Here is a 19,510-nt window from a genome sequence, read left to right as displayed (position 1 = left end):
GCCAGGCCCAGTTCCGGTTCCAGTGCGGGCAACAAACGTTGTACCCACTCAAATACAAGTTTACGAATGTCAGGGAAAGGAAATGAGGTGCACAATAACGGGAGACGAGCAGAACTAAGTTGAACTGGTTCCATGTAGTGGACATGCAACGATAGAGGAATTAGTAAAGAGTCTTTCTTTAGTTTCACGTTCACTGCATGCCCCCCCACCACCACCACCACCACCACCGGGCCCAGCGTCATCTGTTGTTACTATTTGTACATAATGTACAAATATTATATTTTCTGTGCAGAGATGGAAATATAAAAGACAGTTAATGCATACTCTTTTATTCCCTCAATGAGAATCAATAAGGAATCAGATCGATAAGCACAATCGATAATGGAATTGGAATCGTTAAATTCTTATCGATTCCCATCCCTATACAGGACGGGGGGAGAACACACACACTAAACAGAAAATATATATACATGTACACATAAATAGCCAAATTATGACACAGGGTCATAACACTGAATTCTTTTCATTCATTCGGTTTTTGTAACCTTTAAATGAGTTGTTTAGAATGGGTGGGTCTACTTTTTGTGTACTGCCATTTTTTTTAATAAAAAGGTGAATGACTTTGACTCCAAAATGAACCCAATGTGTAAAATATCTGATGTAATACCACTGACATCCAGTAGATGCAAAAAAAAAAAAAAAGCCCTCATTCCCATTGACTTACACTGAACCTCTCTGTATCCCATAAAGACCCAAACAACCAAAATCATCTACTAATCTAAAATGTTTAATAACTTCTGAACCACTAAACCTTTAATACATGGAAATAATTAGTGTAAAATGCAGGTTCTTCATCTTTTCATGGTCAGCAGGAATGACCCATATGGACATTCAGAGGCTTCGTAGTTACCGTGGAAACACCGTCATCTTCTACATCATTGATTCACCAGTAAAACCCATGGAGTTGGATCAATGATAGTGGATGGACACACTGGGTTTATGTTCAATTAATGATATATATTGCTGAAAAAGTCAGTTTTTCTTCGGTTTTCTCTGTTTTTAATATAGAACTCCTAAACCTTAAACTGAACATCTACATGATCAGCAAATTAAATGTAGGAAAAAACCAGATTTTCACTTGAAAAATGCAAAATTTAGTGAATAATATTATAATAAATAGTGATAAATCATTTAAGAAAGGTTAAAAATAGAGAAAAATTCATTTGGGAACTGACATAAAAGTAGCACTATTAAAAATAATGGATCAGTAATCTTCCTCCAAGGGTCACTCTGGTCTCCTTTGTTTTATTCAGGGTCTCCACACATATTTTTTCTTTGCTACACAGTGCGTGATGAAGTTTACCATTTTACCAAGTCATAACCTAGTGCACAGGTGTCAACCATGCGGCCTGGGGGCCAAATCCGGCCCGCCAAAGGGTTCAATCTGGCCCCTGGGATGAATTTGTGAAATGCAAAAATTACACTAAGACATTAACAATCAAGGATGTTAAAATCATTTCAGGTCAAGTCAATCTAAAAACAATCAGACCAGTAAATTACTATCATAATAACTTATAAATTATGAAAACTGTAATTTTTGTCGTTGTTTTAGAGTAAAATAAAAGTTACATTACACAAGAAAATTTACATTTATAGACTAGCCTTTTATAAAAAAAAAAAAAGTGAATATTTGGAATGTCTTAAGAGAAGTATGTGGAATTTTAATTATAATCTCCCTGTTATTTAATGTTTTGTGTATTTGTAGATCCACTGTGATCTCTAGGTTATGATTCACATGTATAAATGATAAACTGAGGTGTAATATTGTTAACATTGCACTTATTTTTGTTTGGAATTTTCAGGTTGTTCATACACTCCAAACAAAAAGTTAAAGATATTTTTAATTTTGGGGCTATATTTTTTCAGTTGGGGTTCTTGCACAGCACTTCTTACTTTTTTGTGTTTGAATTGAATTGAAACACTTTTAAATTACCATAGTTTTATTTACTAATGGCAAAAATGACACACAAAAAAAGACCCCAAAAAAATTAAATATCCTTAACTTTTTGTTTGTAGTGTATTTGTTCATGTTATGTTTGAGTACAATTTGTACATGTAAACATTTTTATTACAGAATTTTACTTTTTTCACTCAAAAGTTCTTATCCTATTATTTGTATAATTTTATTAGTCCGGCCCACTTTGGATCATATCAGGCTGTATGTGGAACTGAACTAAAATGAGTTTGACACCCCTGAGCTAGTGTTTGCTTTGACCCTTCACTCTCCTGCAGCTCCTCCCCTTTTGTCAAATATGGTCATTTCTGGCTCCAAAAAGTCAAATTCAACTAGCAAACTACTTGTTTCAAAATAGCAGCTCAGAAACAAAGGTTGATATGTACAATCTTTGGCTTTACAGCAGGTGGCATCTAGTGTTAAGGTGCATTACCATCCCATAGTGTGCACACCTGAGTTAATGCCCCCTTAAATAAAAACAGACAAAACAAACACTGGCTCTAACAAAGGACTGAAGGGTGAGGGTGTATTCAGTTGGTTTAGTTTGTTCGCACTGATTCATTAAAGCTCACTTCTGACCCAATATTTGCAATGAAAAAAAAAAAACATTTTAAAGCATTGTAGGTTGCATCGCCTGCAACTCAGCTTGACAAACCTCCCGTGTGTGGTTTTAGAATGTAATACTATTCAGAGTGTTTTTACAGTATTTATGAAAAGTGCAGCACTATTTTAACCTTTTCCCCTGGTGAAATCCTGCCTCAGTAGTTTGTTTGTTTGTTTGTCTTCTCTTTTTATTAAAAAATGACACCAAATTCCCCCAACAACTGAACCACCCCAAGAACAGACCAGAGAAAATCACAACCTTTACATTTTTTATACTGTCATCATTTTATCAATTGCAGAAAAGGAGCTGTAGTGAAAAAAAAAATCATTGTAAATATCCTCATTCGTATTTCAAGATGCTACAAATTCTATCCCCATACATATATAAGCATGAAAACTCAGCTTTGGTAGAGAGAGAGAGAGAGAGTCGTTGCTGTGGAAACAATGCACCATCTCAACTTGTTTTATTGGTGTGAAGTGACAGGTTTTCAGAGAGATACAAACTAACACTTTCCAAGTAGTTTTCCGCTTTTTTCACTGCAACTCTTTGGTCCAAAATGAGCTTAAATGAAATAAACAATTTTGAAAATGTTTTCTATGGAAAGAAATGCACATGAATATCAAATAAATAAATGACCTAAGTTGTAAAAGTATGGAAGTAAATCTGCCTCATCAGATTTTGAATTGTAAAACCCACTGAATTTCTAGCACTGATTTTTTTTGCACTGACATTAAGTATGTGAATTTTTTTGTCTCTGAATTCAGCTATGTTCATAAATTTAGAACAAAAAAATAAAAATAAATTCAGATACCAAAAATTCAGAGGCAAAAAATTGTGATCACACATCCAGGACACCAGGGATAAATAATCGATTCTATCTCAAGCCGAACCGACAGCCAGAGAATTGAGTTACATTAGGTTGGTCAAGTGACGCTGATGCAGGAAGATGGTCAGTGTGGATGTGTGATCTGAATTTTTTGCATCTGAATTTTTTGCATCTGAATTTTTTGAATCTGAATTTTTTGTGCCTGAATTTTTTGTATCTGATTTTTTTTTTTATTCTAAATTTATGAACATAGTTGAATTCAGAGACAAAAATTCAGACACTCAATTTCAATGCAAAAAAATTCAGTGCTAGAAATTCAATGGGTTTTATAATTCAAAATCTGATGAGACAGATTTAATTCCATATTAAAGATAATAAAATAAGAATAAATAAATATAAATGACCATTATTATTTCTTTAACTAAATAAAATACAACTGATCTGCCAGCACAACAAAAAAAAACTATAAAAAGTTTGTACATAAGATGCACTGAAATATCAACTTTGAAACACAACATTGGTCTTTGTCCAGTTTTCTCATCGTTGCAAAATAAAGAGGGTCTAATAAAAGCTTTTGTGTGTGAAAATAGAAAAAGGAAGGATGATTCCAGTTTATTGTATTGTAACCTGGGTCTTTTATATTTCACTATTAATAACACTGTACTCACCACGTGGTTGCGATCTGGGAACACAGAGACGGGGCTAAAAATAAGTCAGGCTGGGCAAGAAAGTCCCCTTTTAATCAAAGTTATTTGGAAGAAGCAACAAATTGTATCCCAAAGCATCCATTGCAGTTTACAGACCACAAATTTTCTGGTTCAGCTTTGATGTGTTTGTGCATTGGGGGATTACTATCAACACCCTGAGTGTTTTTAGTTGTAGTTATAGCCTAGATAACGTGGCTGAATATCTCAAGGATCTGCCTGTATCATAAGGCTGTGTTTTGTTGCATTGGACTGAGTGAATTCCCAGAGCGTGATGTGCACAATGTTAGCAAAACTGGAAAAATGGGATCAAAAGTAAAGAATGTCAATGTTCTTTAAGATCTCAATTATTTCTGAGAAAGCACGCCTGAAAAGTTTTGCCTGATTTGGATTGCACCAGTGTGTAGGTGCACACGTCACTGTCCTTGTGCCTGCTTTTCTTTTTCTTGCTGTTTCATTCTGTCCTGGCATAAAGCAGGTCGAAGCAGAAATGACAACGTTCAGCTCTGGCAGCTCAGACCAGCACTCTTCAGAGCAACCAGGGGCCTAATTTAAACCAGAGTTTGAGGCGACACAGATGGACATTATTTTGATTTTAGGCCGAACAAACGCAGTTAACCCTGTTTGTTTCCCCCCTCTTCCACCTGACTGTTCAGTTCCAGCCTGAAAAATAATCCGCTGTTGTTATTTTTATGAAGAAAGTCTTAAGGCTTAAGGTTGAAACATTCATCTCAGAATTGACATTTCTGCAAAATATGATTACTTACCATCCCTCCAAAAAAGTGTTTCATCAGTCAAAGGCATCAGGGAGCCATTAAAGATTTTCAACGGTGCAAGACCAGAGTAAAACAGTCAAGCATAAGAGCAAAAAAAAAAAAAAAATGTACCTGCAAATTAAAGTATGGTTGTGTCTTCAGCATGGATATAAAACAGTCTTATGTGTCACATGCAGACGTACAGCTATAGATTGACTATAAAACACAAGAGGCACTTCCTGAATCCCCATTTATTTTGAACTCCTTGACTGATATTATCTCGAAGCAGGCAATGCAATTACAGAAGCACTGCCATCAATAGTTGGTTCCAGCAGTACAAGCATGACAGAAATCCACTTATTCCATCTAGTATTGATGTCAATTTACTGTTTCATTACAGCCAGAGCTTAGAGAGCAGCACATGATCACAGCTGAAGGAGTATCTTATTATGGGATCTTAACGCAAGTTTAGAACCACAGCAGATAAATAATGCAATAGATACAATACATAATCATGCAAAGACCTTCTGTAGATACACAGGCACTTCGAAAGATAGCGATAGATTATGTGAAGGGACGTCGTCGTCGACATGCATATGTATGAGATGCAGCAGGTAATACTGAGGCTGAAGGCTGCAGAGTCCTTCAGGGTGCAGGGTTAGGATAGCTTTGGATTTCAGTTGTTTTTACTTGTTACTTTCTTCTCATAAATGTTTATCACTGTGCAACCTGGGTAATATCTTAAAGGGTCATGTCATTGGTTTACAGGGATTCAAGAGGATCTTATTGCAGGAATGGAATATTTATAATCATGTTTTCTTTAGTGTATTATCACCTGAAATTAAGAATTGTCGTGTTTTTCTTACATTAGAATCAGCGTTTTACATCTATAGGAGGAGTGAGTCACCATGTGAGCCTGCTGTGTTTTTTTCCTTCGTCTTTTTCTTCATTTTATAATGGGTAGCAATCAACTTTAAAGTATGTTATTGTCACCTACTCTGCCTGAATGTGGACCAGATTTAGCTTCTCCTGAAAAAGGATTTTCACAGAGTGGTGCAATCTGCAATTTGCCCACTGGATTTGAATGAATGAAAGAATGAATGAATGAATGAATGAATGAATGAATGAAAACATTTTTTTTCAAGTATGTACAAAACACATACATGTAAAGAACATACAGTTAACTTAAGTGATAACCGGAAAAGGATGAAGCTGAAGCCAGAGGCTTATTTCTGCTTCTCCTACTTCCATCCTGACTCCAACTCCATACCTGAAGTTGCAGCAAATAAAACACTAACACAAAATGGTCTACATTCAGTTCCTTAAGTCACTTAGAGATCATTGTGCTTTCATAGCCCTCCAGAATTTGACAAATTAAAGCTTTTTTAAAACTTGACAACTAGCTACACGATTTCAATTCATCCTTCAGTTGGTTCCATAATTTGACACCAATAACAGAAACACAGTGATATTTAACATTTGTTCTTGTTTTACATCTTTCAAACACAAACATCCCTCTTAATTTATAATTCCCTTCTCTTAACTTAACATTTTTTTTGATACAAACAGGAATACGTTTGCTCCTAGCACAAAACATAATTTCCATCGTTTTTAAATATACAATACCAGGAAATTTTAATATACCAGATCCAACAAAAAATGTATTGATTGAAGATAACCAGATTTCACTCAATATTACACACTGCACCTATAAGTAAGGGAAGGATAAAATGTTGATGGCAGCATAACATTCCATGTTTTAAAAATGAAGAAAAACTATTTTATTGCTCCAACAGGTGTCATGAGCTTTTTCATTTAGTAATGGTGTTGAGATTCAATATCTGTACATTCAATCATCCAGTCATTTTTCAAACTGGTTTAATCCTCAAGAGGGCCTTAGGGGTGCTGGAGCCTGTTCTTTTCAGGGCTATTTCTGCAAATCTGAAATGTTTCTTTGTATTATTTGAAGACTCAGAATGCAGTAGTTCTATAATCACAGTCTGTATACTGTAACTGAAGTGGTCTGACAGCAAATTAGACTTCTGTACCTTTCTGGATTTTCAGGCAGTAGAAAATCCCCCCAGTGAAGCAAACCTTTGATTTGTGTTTTAGTATGTGACTGACAGCTTTAATGTGTGATCTAAGTACTTTATTACAGCAGTTAATGTTAGCAGTAGAAATCAGGAAAAAAATAATAATAACACCCTCCTCCTGCAGCTCCCTTTTCTCAAACATCACCATTTCATGATGCTGAGGAACAATGACTCCAAAATGTCATGGTTATGGGAGCTGCCATGGCTCTTCTTTGGAAAGCCAAAGATTCTACAGTTCTAATTGGGTATTATAGCTATCAATCACCTGCTCTATGGGCTTCTCTAAAACAAAAAAAAGCCTCTGATTGGCCAAAATCTTTTGTGTTCTTGACAGCAGTGACAAGAGGAGGTGCTGAAGTCTTGTCTCCTCTCAGATCACTTGATTCATAATATATAGAGGTGATTGTAGATTTTTTGCTAATTGATGCTGTAAAAGTACTGTCTACAGAAGCTTTAATTGCTTCTGAAGTTTTATCATGCAGGGAATTTTATCTGTTTCCACATCTGCCATCACAGGCTTTTGTCAGCCTATTAGTATGCATAACACATGAATACGGGTGTGTTTTCCCTTTTTTCAAACATTTTCACCTGATAAAGATTCAAGTGGGATCGAAACATCACCGCTAAAGTTTTGTGGCTTGGATTAATTGTGCGGGCATTACTTTGTTCCACACAAGTAATGAGAATACTTTCCCAATTTACTTCACTGACCTTCAATGACTAGTTCACCTTAAAACTTGAAGAATGTCCAGCTATTGTTATTATTGTTCCCTGCGGAGCTTTACGTTGTCCTGCAAAGCTGCAAAGACGTCCAGTCTGGAAGATTTGCTGGAGTTTCTGAGTAAAGTTGATAAATGAGAAAACACTGAAATGTTTTTGAGGTTAAGACTGAGGAACTGTGGGTGCATGAACAAAATCGATTAGAGAAATATCTGCGTCAGGTGAAACACTTGGAGGCTCACCAACCTCATCTTCTCTAATTTGTAATCTGGCTCATAGTCAGATCACAAATACGTAAAGTTTAACACCCGCCGGAGTTCCAGCCAGCACTTCCATTCCTCTACCTCAAGGGTGTCAAACATGCGGCCTGCGTGCCAAAACCAGCCACAAAGGTCCCATCTCCAGGATGAATTTGCAAAGTGTAAAAATTACTCTGAATATATTAACAATCAAAGATGTTGAACTTTTTTTAGTTCAGGGGTCACACTGTGATCTCAAGTAAAATATTATCATAATAACCAATGAATAACGACTCCAAATGTTCTTCTTTGTTTAATGTGAAAAAAATATTACATTTTGCCTGTAAATAATGAACCACTCCAAATGTTTCTCTGTTTTAGTGCAAAAAATATTAAATTACAAACTGTCCTTTAACAATAAAATGTGAATAACCTGAACAAATATGAACAACCTGAAATGTCTAAAGAATTAGTACAATTTTAACAATATAATGAATGTTACTAAATGTTTTGTGCCTTTGTAGATCAGATCCGTAACATATCACATGATAAACTGAGGTATAATATCATTAAAACTGCATTTATTTTTCTAAATAAATTTCAATTTTTTCAGGTTATTCACATCTTTTTGGTTGGATAATTTGTAAATGTAAATATTTTCATAATTTAATGTTATTATTTGTACTAAAACATAGGGAAAAATTTGGAGTAGTCATTACTTGTAGGTTATTATGTTATTATTTTACTGATCCGGCTCACTGGAGATCTCCTGCTCTACCTCCTTCTTGCTCCATGTCTTCTGTTCCTTTACTGTCCTGATATTGTTTCATCTTAGCTAAACTTCTCTTCTTCTCCCACTGTCCCCCTCCTCTTCCTCTGCCCCTGCTATCTTCTCCATCCCAGGTGTAACGCTGTTTTAAGCCTGAACGGGGCAGAATGCCGGAGCAAAGCAACGACTATCGTGTGGTGGTGTTCGGGGCAGGAGGAGTAGGGAAGAGTTCCCTGGTCCTCCGTTTTGTGAAGGGGACCTTCAGGGATACCTACATCCCCACAGTGGAGGACACCTATCGTCAGGTGATCAGCTGCGATAAGAGCGTGTGTACCCTGCAGATCACCGACACCACAGGGAGCCACCAGTTCCCTGCCATGCAGCGCCTGTCCATCTCCAAAGGTCACGCCTTCATCCTGGTCTATTCCATCACCAGCAAACAGTCCCTGGAGGAGCTCAAACCCATTTACCAACAGGTGAGGGATGGAGTATATTGGACAGCTGGACTGTTAACCATCATTTATTTATTTATTTATTTAGAACATGCAAAAAAAAAGAAAATAAAACAAAATAAAACAAAATAAAACATTTAAATGAATAGAATCTTTCTTCATGCACATACAAGTCTGAATTTTGCATGGTCGAAAAGGAGTAGGAAGAAGTATAAACTTATTTAATCCAACCCCTCAGTGCTTTTACACCTTTATCACTAACTCAATACAAGAATCAAACAAAACTATTTTGCTAATTTTAGCATCAAACCACAACAAATACATAATGCAGTAACTGAATTACACACAACAATGGCAGTACGGTCATACAAACAGACTCAGCAATTCAACCATTTTCTTCACTAATTACAGCAGATTTATCAGTACATCATTATCCATAAACAAACAGGCTTCATTGTCATTATTAAATACTGTACCTCTCAAGAATCATTTTTTAATATCTTTTTTTAAACTGAATTATGTTTGATATTTGTTTTCTCTCCATACACAATTTGCTCCACAATTTTACTCCACAGATGGTGATACAGAAACTTTGTAACGTGGTCAAAGCATGGTCAAAGCCTTTACTATAAATTTAAAAAACCCTTAGAAACATGACTCTAAACTTGAGTGTCCCAAATCAAACTGACTCAAATCAAACTCAATATGACTGAATTAACTTTATAATTTGATTACGGTTTCAGATTAAGGGGAATTTAGGCCGATTAGTGGCAGAAATTAAATATTAATTACCTCTGCCAAGGAACAGCGGAGGTTATGTTTTCATCGGGGTTTGTTTGTTTGTTGGTTAGTTAGCAAGATAACTCAAAAAGTTATGGACGGATTTTGATGAAATTTTCAGGAAATGTTGATACTGGCACAAGGAACAAATGACTAATTTTGGTTGGGATGGGGGGGTGGGGTGGACTGATCTGCCTTGGCAGAGGTCTGCGCTCACCAAGTGCTTTTCTAGTTTTAGTTTTAGGATTTTTGTTTTTATTTCATAATGACACAGAAATGACAATCACTGTGGTTTTGTCAGCACAGAATAGCCAATTTCCACAACTTTTAACTTTAATTACAGTATGCATTTGCCATGACATTGTTTAGATCATCTTACACAGTGTCAAAACATATAATTCTTTCACTTTTTGGACACATAACATTGCTCAGCATAGACTTGACGAAGTGAAGCAACTCCAGATCATGTAGCCACTAGGCATGATGGGTAATCAATTCATCTGCATCTCTTCTCACCCTGATGGGCCCATCATTCTGGAACAGGGTCAGTCTGGCTCCATCATTTCCAGTGAAAGACAGTCCTATCTTAATGCTCTCTATCAAATTGATCTTTATTAAAAAGATCTCACCTATATTTTTTTAGCAAGTCTTTTCACTTTGAAGCCATAAGAAAAGAACCACTGCCATTTCTTCCCCTCTGCAGGTTTTGGCCATCAAGGGCAACGTCGAGGCCATCCCCATCATGCTTGTGGGCAACAAGAGTGACGAAACCCAACGGGAGGTGGAAACCAAGGACGGCGAGGCTCAGGCCAACCAGTGGAAGTGCGCCTTCATGGAGACGTCAGCCAAAACCAACCACAATGTAACAGAGCTCTTCCAGGAGCTCCTCAACTTGGACAAGAAGAGGAACATGAGCCTCAACATTGACGGCAAGCGCTCGGGGAAGCAGTCCCGTGCCGAGAGACTGAAGGGCAAATGCAGCGTGATGTAAAAGTCCAAATTCAGGAGGAAGAGGAGGAGGAGGAGGAGGAGAGGGGAGGTGGAGGTGAGAGAGTGGAAGGAAATGCCGAGGAAAAGAGGGGAAGAAGAGACTCATTGATTAAACGTATCACTCAGAGCAAAAATGTCAGGAGGGCAACGGGAATTTCATCATCTAAATCCTCCTCTGGTTTAACTGGTACATTCACAACCACAGCTCAACGACAAGAAACAGTCAAGATTTCAGTTTGACACATACACCCATGTGCATTCTGTGAAAAGGACATGGCTGAGCAGGTCAGAGGCAAGAGAGAAGAAAAGAGATGGGCAGAAGACAATTAAAACAAAGAAGTGTGTACCGCAGAATCATTCCTGTGGTCCCAGAGGGGAAAGAACGCCTAGATGTGGACTCTTGCTTCATCCAAGTGCCACGGGACGGGTCATCGTCAACACCTCAGACTGCACCGACCTCCGTCGAAAACAACTGAAGCAGACTGATCTTCACAAGAGAACATTTATCATCCTCTCTCCTCTCCTCCCAGCTCAGCCCTGCCCTCATCACTCAATATCCTCACGTCTTCATCCTTCACATACCCCTTATTATATTCTAACAAATATAGAGAAAAATAACGTAGAGCTGGTGAAGTTTATTAAGCTCAGTCATCTGGTAGAAACACTATTTTAGAGACTGAGGTGTCCATCATGCTTGTGTGAACTGGACTCGATGGTTTGAGACTGCTAGCATGGACGACACAGTAAAATATCCAACATCCCAGGCCACTTTGATGGACTCTGGTGTATATAGATACATACTCGGGATATTTATACATATTCCATCTAGTCTGTACATGCCCTGCCCCAGTTAGTGCATCATTCACAGTAAAAGGGTGATGGTTCAGACTTACATATTTATGGTTAGACAACAGATTATCACCCTCATCTTCATAACATCATTCCTCCTGAACAAAAGGACCTTCCTGTACCTTTATCAAGCCGTCGTAAAAGTAAAAACTCATCTGAAGTGGAGAAGCATCCAGCGGCAGGGTCTGCACACATGCTACTACTGATACAACGCAACAATCCTTTTAAGACTCTCATCTAGTGTAGAATAACTCTGTGTCAGCTCAGTTAAACATAAAAAAAGGAAGCTGGACTCTGAAAATACAAGCCTGCCTTGGTAAATGAGGATGATAACTGTACTCAGAATTGGATAATCATCACCAAGACGGTGAGACAAACTTAATCCGAGATGATTTCGGTTCAAGATGTCGAGAATGTCAGTTTGCGTTGGGACTTTTTCACGTGAAGGTTTCTCTGTTTCTTTCTTTTGCCTTTTATTTGTTAATGCTATGATGCTCTTTAAATTTACTTAAAGACAAAAAAAAAGAATCCTCCTTAAACAAAAAGCACACAGAAAAAAAAGGCATGAATGGTTATTTGCTTTGTGCAGATTTGTTCAGTGTGAATCCGTAACTGTTTCCTCTTTGGTTGGTTTGTTACATTTTTCATGCACTCACCCAGGCATCAGGAAACAGAAGAAGTCTCACACATATGGACACACACACACACACACACACACACACACACACACACACATATACAGACAGTGTGCACACAAATCACCCTCACGTACAAGAACATTTACCACAAAAACACACACATAGATGTGATAGTCAATCTGAGTAACACTGTTGACTAAAGAACTCGGCTTAATCAGCCTAAATGCCCTCACATTGCACTTTATATCATATACTGTACACACACACACACACACATGCATATATACATATACTTCACTGTAATTTGCCATTTTGTTTGCCTATATTGTGTATTTATGATATCCACTTTAACAACACCCTTTTTTCAGCTCTGAATACTGTACACAGTGTACACAGGACAGCCAAAAGCACAATACTTTTTTACAGACATATTTACTTGTACATTTTTTCTTTGTGTTTGCTTTTGTACATTATTTTTCTTCTCCTTTGTGTCTTCCTCGATTTAAAATTTCCCCATCCTACCCATTTTTTATTTATTTTATTCTATTTTACTCCCCCCGCAGTCCTGAACATGGAGGAACAATCACATCATAGGTAGCTCTCAGTCTCAGTGTAGATCTGTGGATCTGTATTTTTATTTGTCAGTACATGGCACAATGAGGTTGTGGTTCTGCTGAACAACAGGGTATTTGCGATGTGTGACCGATAGCTGTGGCTGTGAAATGTGTCGTAAAAACCTGCGTGATTGACCACCAACCACCCGCTTGCCTGCCCGCTCATCCATACCCCTCCCTCGGCTGTGGAGTAAAAGAGGAAAAAAAGGGGGGAAAAAGGTGGAGGGTCAGATAATTGTCTCTCAGGCAGTTTTAACAACAATCTGAGAGAGGATTATCTGCTCCTGTACTGTTAAACCCAAAGACACAGATGAGATGATGCCCCTTTTAACTGTGTTTTTCTTTCTCTCTGAAAAAGACAGAAAAAACAAATGATTATAATATAATAATAATAATGATAATAATAAGCACAGCAACTGTTCTCGTCAGCGCACTCTCTCTGTCTCCTTCTCTTGTCTGTTTGTGTGCAGCAGAATCAACAACTGGGCACTTTAGGGTGGCATTTTACTTGAAGACATGCTTATTAATCAGCAATGCCTCATTTATAAACAAGTGCTGCTAATAAGCACCATGTAAAATGTCCCTCCTGCATTATTCATGCCTGCAGACCAACATGGAAACAAACATGTAGTTATTGTAAATACGTATATGGTAGTTAAATAAAAATGTTTATAAGAGCTTCAAGTAAGATGTTACCCGGTTTTCCCATGTAAAGAGTTACTGTACCCACTGTCTTTCTGGAAATAAGTCCGTTTGTTAACAGGAAAATGTTATTACAGTAGGACGTTTAATGTTGCTGTTTACTGTAATATACAGCTTAATAATGATAATATATTGTATTTGACTCATCCACTCTTCAAGCTCTATTGAATCAGATGATACTAGCAAAATGTGAATACGTAACTCAAGACTCCACTCCATGAGCTGTTAACTTTTGGTTTTCCAAGCTGAATGAATCTGTCGTTATCAGTGTGTTGTATTTTGCACTAACGTGAGGTCCTGTTAAACTGGAAAATTTGCATTGTAAACGTACCCTTTACCTAATAGATGCCAGGGATACTCACTTGTACTTTTTTCTTTCATTTTTTCAACACTACAAGCAGATCTGGGTTAATTGTGTTCATTTATTTACTCATATATATATATATATATATATATATATATATATATATATATATATATATATATATATATATATATATATATATATCCAATTAATTATTATGCCAGATGGATGATTGGAGCCAGTAAGCATTCCTCTGATGTACAAACTACCCAAAGCATCAATCTGAAGTGCTGAACAGCTTTTAAAAGACAAGAAACAAACAAAAAAAAAAAAAGCTTGAGATGATTTGTACTGACTATCAGGTCCCAGGTCTGATCTGATGTTTAGCTACTGCAGCGCTGCATAAATATGAGCTCGACACGTCTGGTTTGCTCCACATGATGCCAGATTGCTGAGCCTGTGTGTGTTTGTGCAATCTGTTGTTCTGCTGACGTCTGAAAGGAGACTGTCGTTGCTCATGTTCCTGCGTGGAATGTGATCGAGAGGGGAGGAACAACAACAGTGAGACAGCGTATATATGTGTGTGTGTGTGTGTGTGTGTGAGTGAGCGGTATGGACAACAAGCTGGAGCAAGGGACTATAAATAGAAGTAGTGTGAAAAAACATGGCTGTATAGGACTGAGATGTGGCTGTGTGAGTGAAACGCTGGCATGAATCAGGACAGACACCTCTGCCCCCTGTCCTCCTGTGGCTTGTCTTATCTCATTTATAATGAAGCATACTCACTGCAGTTGTCTCTGTATATGTGTGTGAGGCTGTGAGTGCATCCATGTATGTGCGCATTCGACCAACCTATCTGCATCCCTTCGTTGTGGCCTGCATGACTGCGTATGTGCGTGTTCGTGCATGTTTGTGTGCCATCATCGGACGTGTCTGTCAGATTTCTGGAGCTTTTTTTCCAGTGGAGAATGCCTACACATTCTGCATGAGTCATCCTGCACTGCTCAAACACACACACAGGAATACAAAACAGGCAAGTAGGCAAAACAGACAGACTGCATGCCTCGCATACACGCTTAGACACACATATTACATCCACACAGTGAAACCTCAGTCACTCACTGGCTGTTTTTCTGCTTTGTGCTGTCGTACTCGCACCACCGTCAGCATTATTTCTCCATAAACCCCACTGTCTATCCCTCTATCCCTCACACCGTCTCCTGGAAAATTCTGGTTTTCAGCTTTCACGTTCACACCTCAGATTATTTTTTTGTGTTTGTCGGGTTGAGTCGTTTGCACTTGAATAGACTGAAGACCGACCCCCACTCACGCGCCTGATTGTAGATAATTGTAAATAGTGTTTAAAGGACTTCATATTTCAGAGATGAGAGAGGGAGGGTAAAGGATGCTATGATGGAAAGGTGCCATCTCCTGCGTTTTCTTTTCGTTAGTCAAATTATCCAATCTAGAGGGTTTATGACAGCTCTTGAAGCTGACAATAAGGCGTAAAAACTTGAGGCTTTTTACATAGCACGCTGTAATTGTCCCTGCAAAAGAGACAACCAATCCCTCTTAACAGCTATCAGGTCATGGCGACCCATTTTAGGGTTAGGGTAACCACCAATGTAGATCACATTTTAAACACTGAAATTCCCTGTCAAATCTACTGGCCTTCTCCTGTTGTAAACCTAAACCTAACCCTTGAAAAACGGGCGGATGTGAAAATGTTAAAATCAAAACAGGTGGCACAAACTCACAGTTTTGACATGGGTTGTTTGGCATCAGTCAGGGAACAGGGTACTTTACAGGCCGTGTAATGAAGAGTCTCCTACACAAAAGAAAGGTTCACGTGTGTTCTTCCATAGCAGGAAGGGAAACCCCCAAAGCCACTGAATCTGAAGGGCAGCGATCCCAACCTGAAAACACTGGATAATTAGTGGTTTTAGTAATCCATGTTAGGTGCGTTTCTTAAATTAATTTGCACCAGAGAGGGTGGGTTTAAAGTCCTGTCAAGGCGAGTTTTTCACATCTGAGCATCTGAAGGAAAAATCAGTGTCAGTGGGATGAGTGGAAACAGAAGTCCTGCTGAACCTCTTCAGCTCACCATCACCCTCATCTCAGACTGACTCAGATCCTCGCAAGCAAGACAGGGGTCATTTACAGTAAGGCATATAGGCTTATGGGTAATGTGGTTTGGTACTATCCTGTCGCTCTGGCCCTTCATTCCTGCATGGTCCCTATTGGTGTTCCAGCCAGCATGAGAACAAGGACACAAACTGTGAATCATCTTTGTATTTTTTAAATAAATCCCTCTCAGCAGCATTTAGAGCTTTGGTTTTGCAAAATGGTTGGTTTATTATTTTGGCACTTATTTTTTGTAAAAAAAAAAAAAAGAAAAATATGTTGGTTTACTTTATTTCTTTATTCTGTTGGGATTTTTTTTATTTATTTAACTAATTATGATGTATAGATATTTATTCTAGCAATAGTCTTCCTATTAAGATATACTGTGCTGATGCATCCTCTGAATAACTGAAAATAACATATTTAAAGAGATGATAATAATAATCAAAATCTGCAAAATGATTTTCCTAATAAAAATGTGAACTGAGGAGTGTTTTCTCATCTTTTAACTTTGCACCTCTTGCTTGTGAATTATGACTCAGCCTCATCTGTTCATTGTTGTTGCTGATTAATTCCTCTTTTTAGCTGTGAAGACAACACACACAAACACATACACACGACACAACACAACAGATCCTGGACACGTCGTCTTTGACTCTCGCTTATCTCTTAACCCTCTAATATGCTGCTCGGCTCAGGGGATGCTGTGCCACGAAGTAGTTGCTATGGAGACAGAGGCAGTGTGACGTTGACGCCGGTTGTCACATCAGAGTGTGGTGTGACCCTGGTGGGGACAGAGATGTGTTACGACAGGCAGAGGTCTCCCAGGCTGATGTTGGGAGTGTATAACAATCCAGTACCATGAAAACTCTCACCCCTCCAGGCTGGTGTAACCCCCCTCTACTGGATCTTATTAATGAGATAAGCTGGTTCACACACACATACATGTGCTTCTAGACATCTGGGGAAGTCTGCACAGAGGAGGAATAAGCCTGGCAGCACACATGACAGCTCAGATCATGAGACAGAAAAAGGTGTGTGTGTGTCTGTGTGTGTGGGGTGGGGAGGGGAGGAGAGGGGAGGGGAGGGCAAGTGGGGGTTCAGGAGGGTGGGTGGATGGGTAGCACCTCTGTCAGCCTGTGAGCATCGTTTTCAGTCGTGACTCATGGGCTTCCACCGTTGATTTCTTGGAAAATAAAAACCCCAGCTGTAATCCACTGTACCCCGCAACAGCATCAAGAGGGAGGGGAGGAGAGAGATGAAGATTTCAGAGACCAAAAAAGGGAAGTGAGGGAGGTAAAGGTGAGGAACAGAGTCAGAGGAGAATAAGTGAAAAAGGCGAGGAAATGAGAAAGAAATGTATAGGCATCAGCATAATTTCACACATCACTGGAAATGAGGCCAATGCGGTACTCTGTGTGAGATATAAATAACTCTCCTGTGGTTATAATAAGCAGCTAGGAAAACGTTTCCATACAGGCATGGGAAGAAGAGGAAGACATGGCTGCATTTATTATACCTCCACATTAGAACAGGGCCATGTTCATCTCACACATTCCACAAAACAGGCCCCAAAATACACACAATGGACGAAGTGAGGTGTTATCCCACACACATCATGTCTTTGTGTCCTTCTTCATGCAGAAAATCCAGGCATATTCTCGGCCTCCCTTTCAGCAGATGCAGCTCTGTGTTTGTGGAGGAGTGTGGACCACAGCTCAGTGGAAAAAACGGAGGCTGTTTTGTGCTTGGGCCTGACAGGAATAGAAGGAGCGGCCCACACCTCCCTGGAGAAGATGATGGGCTTTTATATGAGACAATGGCGCCACCGTGTGTCAACTCATTCCAGTGTTTCCCTCAGAACAGTGCCCTTTTATTTACTGTCAAGTGGCTGTACACAGATCCAGATGTGCATATCAGATGAAAAATTACACACTTTTTTATGCACTTCTTGGGAGCTGGGCTGAGTTCGTGGAAGTGTTTGTCAAACTTGCAGCAGAAAAACCATGATGTGTGTTACAATTATTTTAATCTGTGCTCTATAACCAACATGCAATTGGCAGATAATGCAAATATGGTGAATGTAGAAAATCTGCAAGCAGAATGTGGTAAATATGGGTGAACTGTGTCATTTCACACAGTCGTTGCAACTGTAACTTATTTTCCATGCAATGAAGAATGGATTCTGTAGAAGCCTGTTAGGTATCAGAGCCAACAATACAAAGCGTGTACTGTAAAATAAAATAAATAAACCAATAAAAATCTATATTAGATCTACTGATGATAAGAAATAGCCACATTAGCCAGTACAGAATCAGATGCATCTTATGTGTACATTTCTGCATCTGTTTTAGGTGAACTGGGGAAGTTTCTTAGTGTCCATTTTTCAGGGGATCAAGAAAAAAAAAATAGTTAAGCACATTCAGAGCAAGTCAGCAAACGTACTTCAGGGAATGTCATTTATAATCTACATACTGTTGTGACTAGGGGTGTTAGAAAATATTGGTTCAGCAATATATCACAATATGTCATTTCACAATACTGTATCAATATTAAAAAGTACTGTATCGATATTGTTTGGTATTTATTCAAATGCAGATATGGCGGAGGTTCATTTTTGTTCAACACTGTAACACTGGTTTAATAAATAATGGTTACTTTACGCATCCTAAAAGCACTTTTTACTGTCTGAGAGGCGGATGGTAATTCCTTTGTTGGGACTGAACTTAAATAATGTTATAATGTTAGTTCTGAACTAATAGAATATGAACATTTTAACAGGATCTGAAACTGTAATGTCTGTAAAACAGAATTTAAGTTTTAACACAGGAAAATTTTATGATCTAGCATCAGATCCTGTTGTGATCAAATAAAAATGTGTTTAGTATTTGTGTATATTTCTGGTGTAATTCAATTCTTCCAGGAAATAATCTTTTTTTTTTTTTTTAAAAAAGAAACAAACAATAAATTGCCTTTTTAACAGTATCATGATATATCGTATCCTCATCCTAGTATTGTGATTTGTATCGTATCGCCAGATTCTTGTCAATACACAACCCTAGTTGTGACATATGCACAGATTCTCACACCTGCCAGTAGAAAAGTGCGCGCGCACACACACACACACACACACACATCACTAATACTGAAGATGGGAAATGTATTTTTCTTGTTGGGGGTGCTGATGCGTGTGCATGTCTGACAGTGTTTGGTTGTGAACCCCTGGGTTAAAGCCACTGTCACCGGATCGGATGGAGAAGGAGGGGAGGGAGGGAGTGAGGTAGAGGAGGGAGGAGGGGGGAGGCTGAGGAGTGGACAGACAGTGGTAACGGA

The 19,510-nt window shown here is 38.4% G+C and overlaps 1 protein-coding gene across 2 annotated transcripts in view; it reads left to right on the top strand.

Moving 5' to 3' along the window:
- Positions 1-13,246, top strand: part of diras1b (DIRAS family, GTP-binding RAS-like 1b) — a 32,220-nt gene extending 18,974 nt beyond the window's left edge. For both annotated transcript variants that reach the window (XM_030126922.1, XM_030126921.1), the window contains exons 2-3: positions 8,859-9,200; positions 10,660-13,246. In XM_030126922.1, the coding sequence (XP_029982782.1) occupies positions 8,892-9,200; positions 10,660-10,947 (597 nt within the window). In that variant the 5' untranslated portion in view covers positions 8,859-8,891 and the 3' untranslated portion in view covers positions 10,948-13,246. The remainder of the gene's footprint in view (positions 1-8,858; positions 9,201-10,659) is intronic.
- The last annotated feature ends 6,264 nt before the right edge of the window (positions 13,247-19,510 follow it).

This window comes from Sphaeramia orbicularis, chromosome 22, assembly GCF_902148855.1.
Source record: "Sphaeramia orbicularis chromosome 22, fSphaOr1.1, whole genome shotgun sequence".
NCBI lineage: Eukaryota > Metazoa > Chordata > Actinopteri > Kurtiformes > Apogonidae > Sphaeramia > Sphaeramia orbicularis.
The sequence above is the reverse complement of the archived record's forward strand: the minus strand, read 5'-3'. Positions and strand labels throughout refer to the sequence as shown.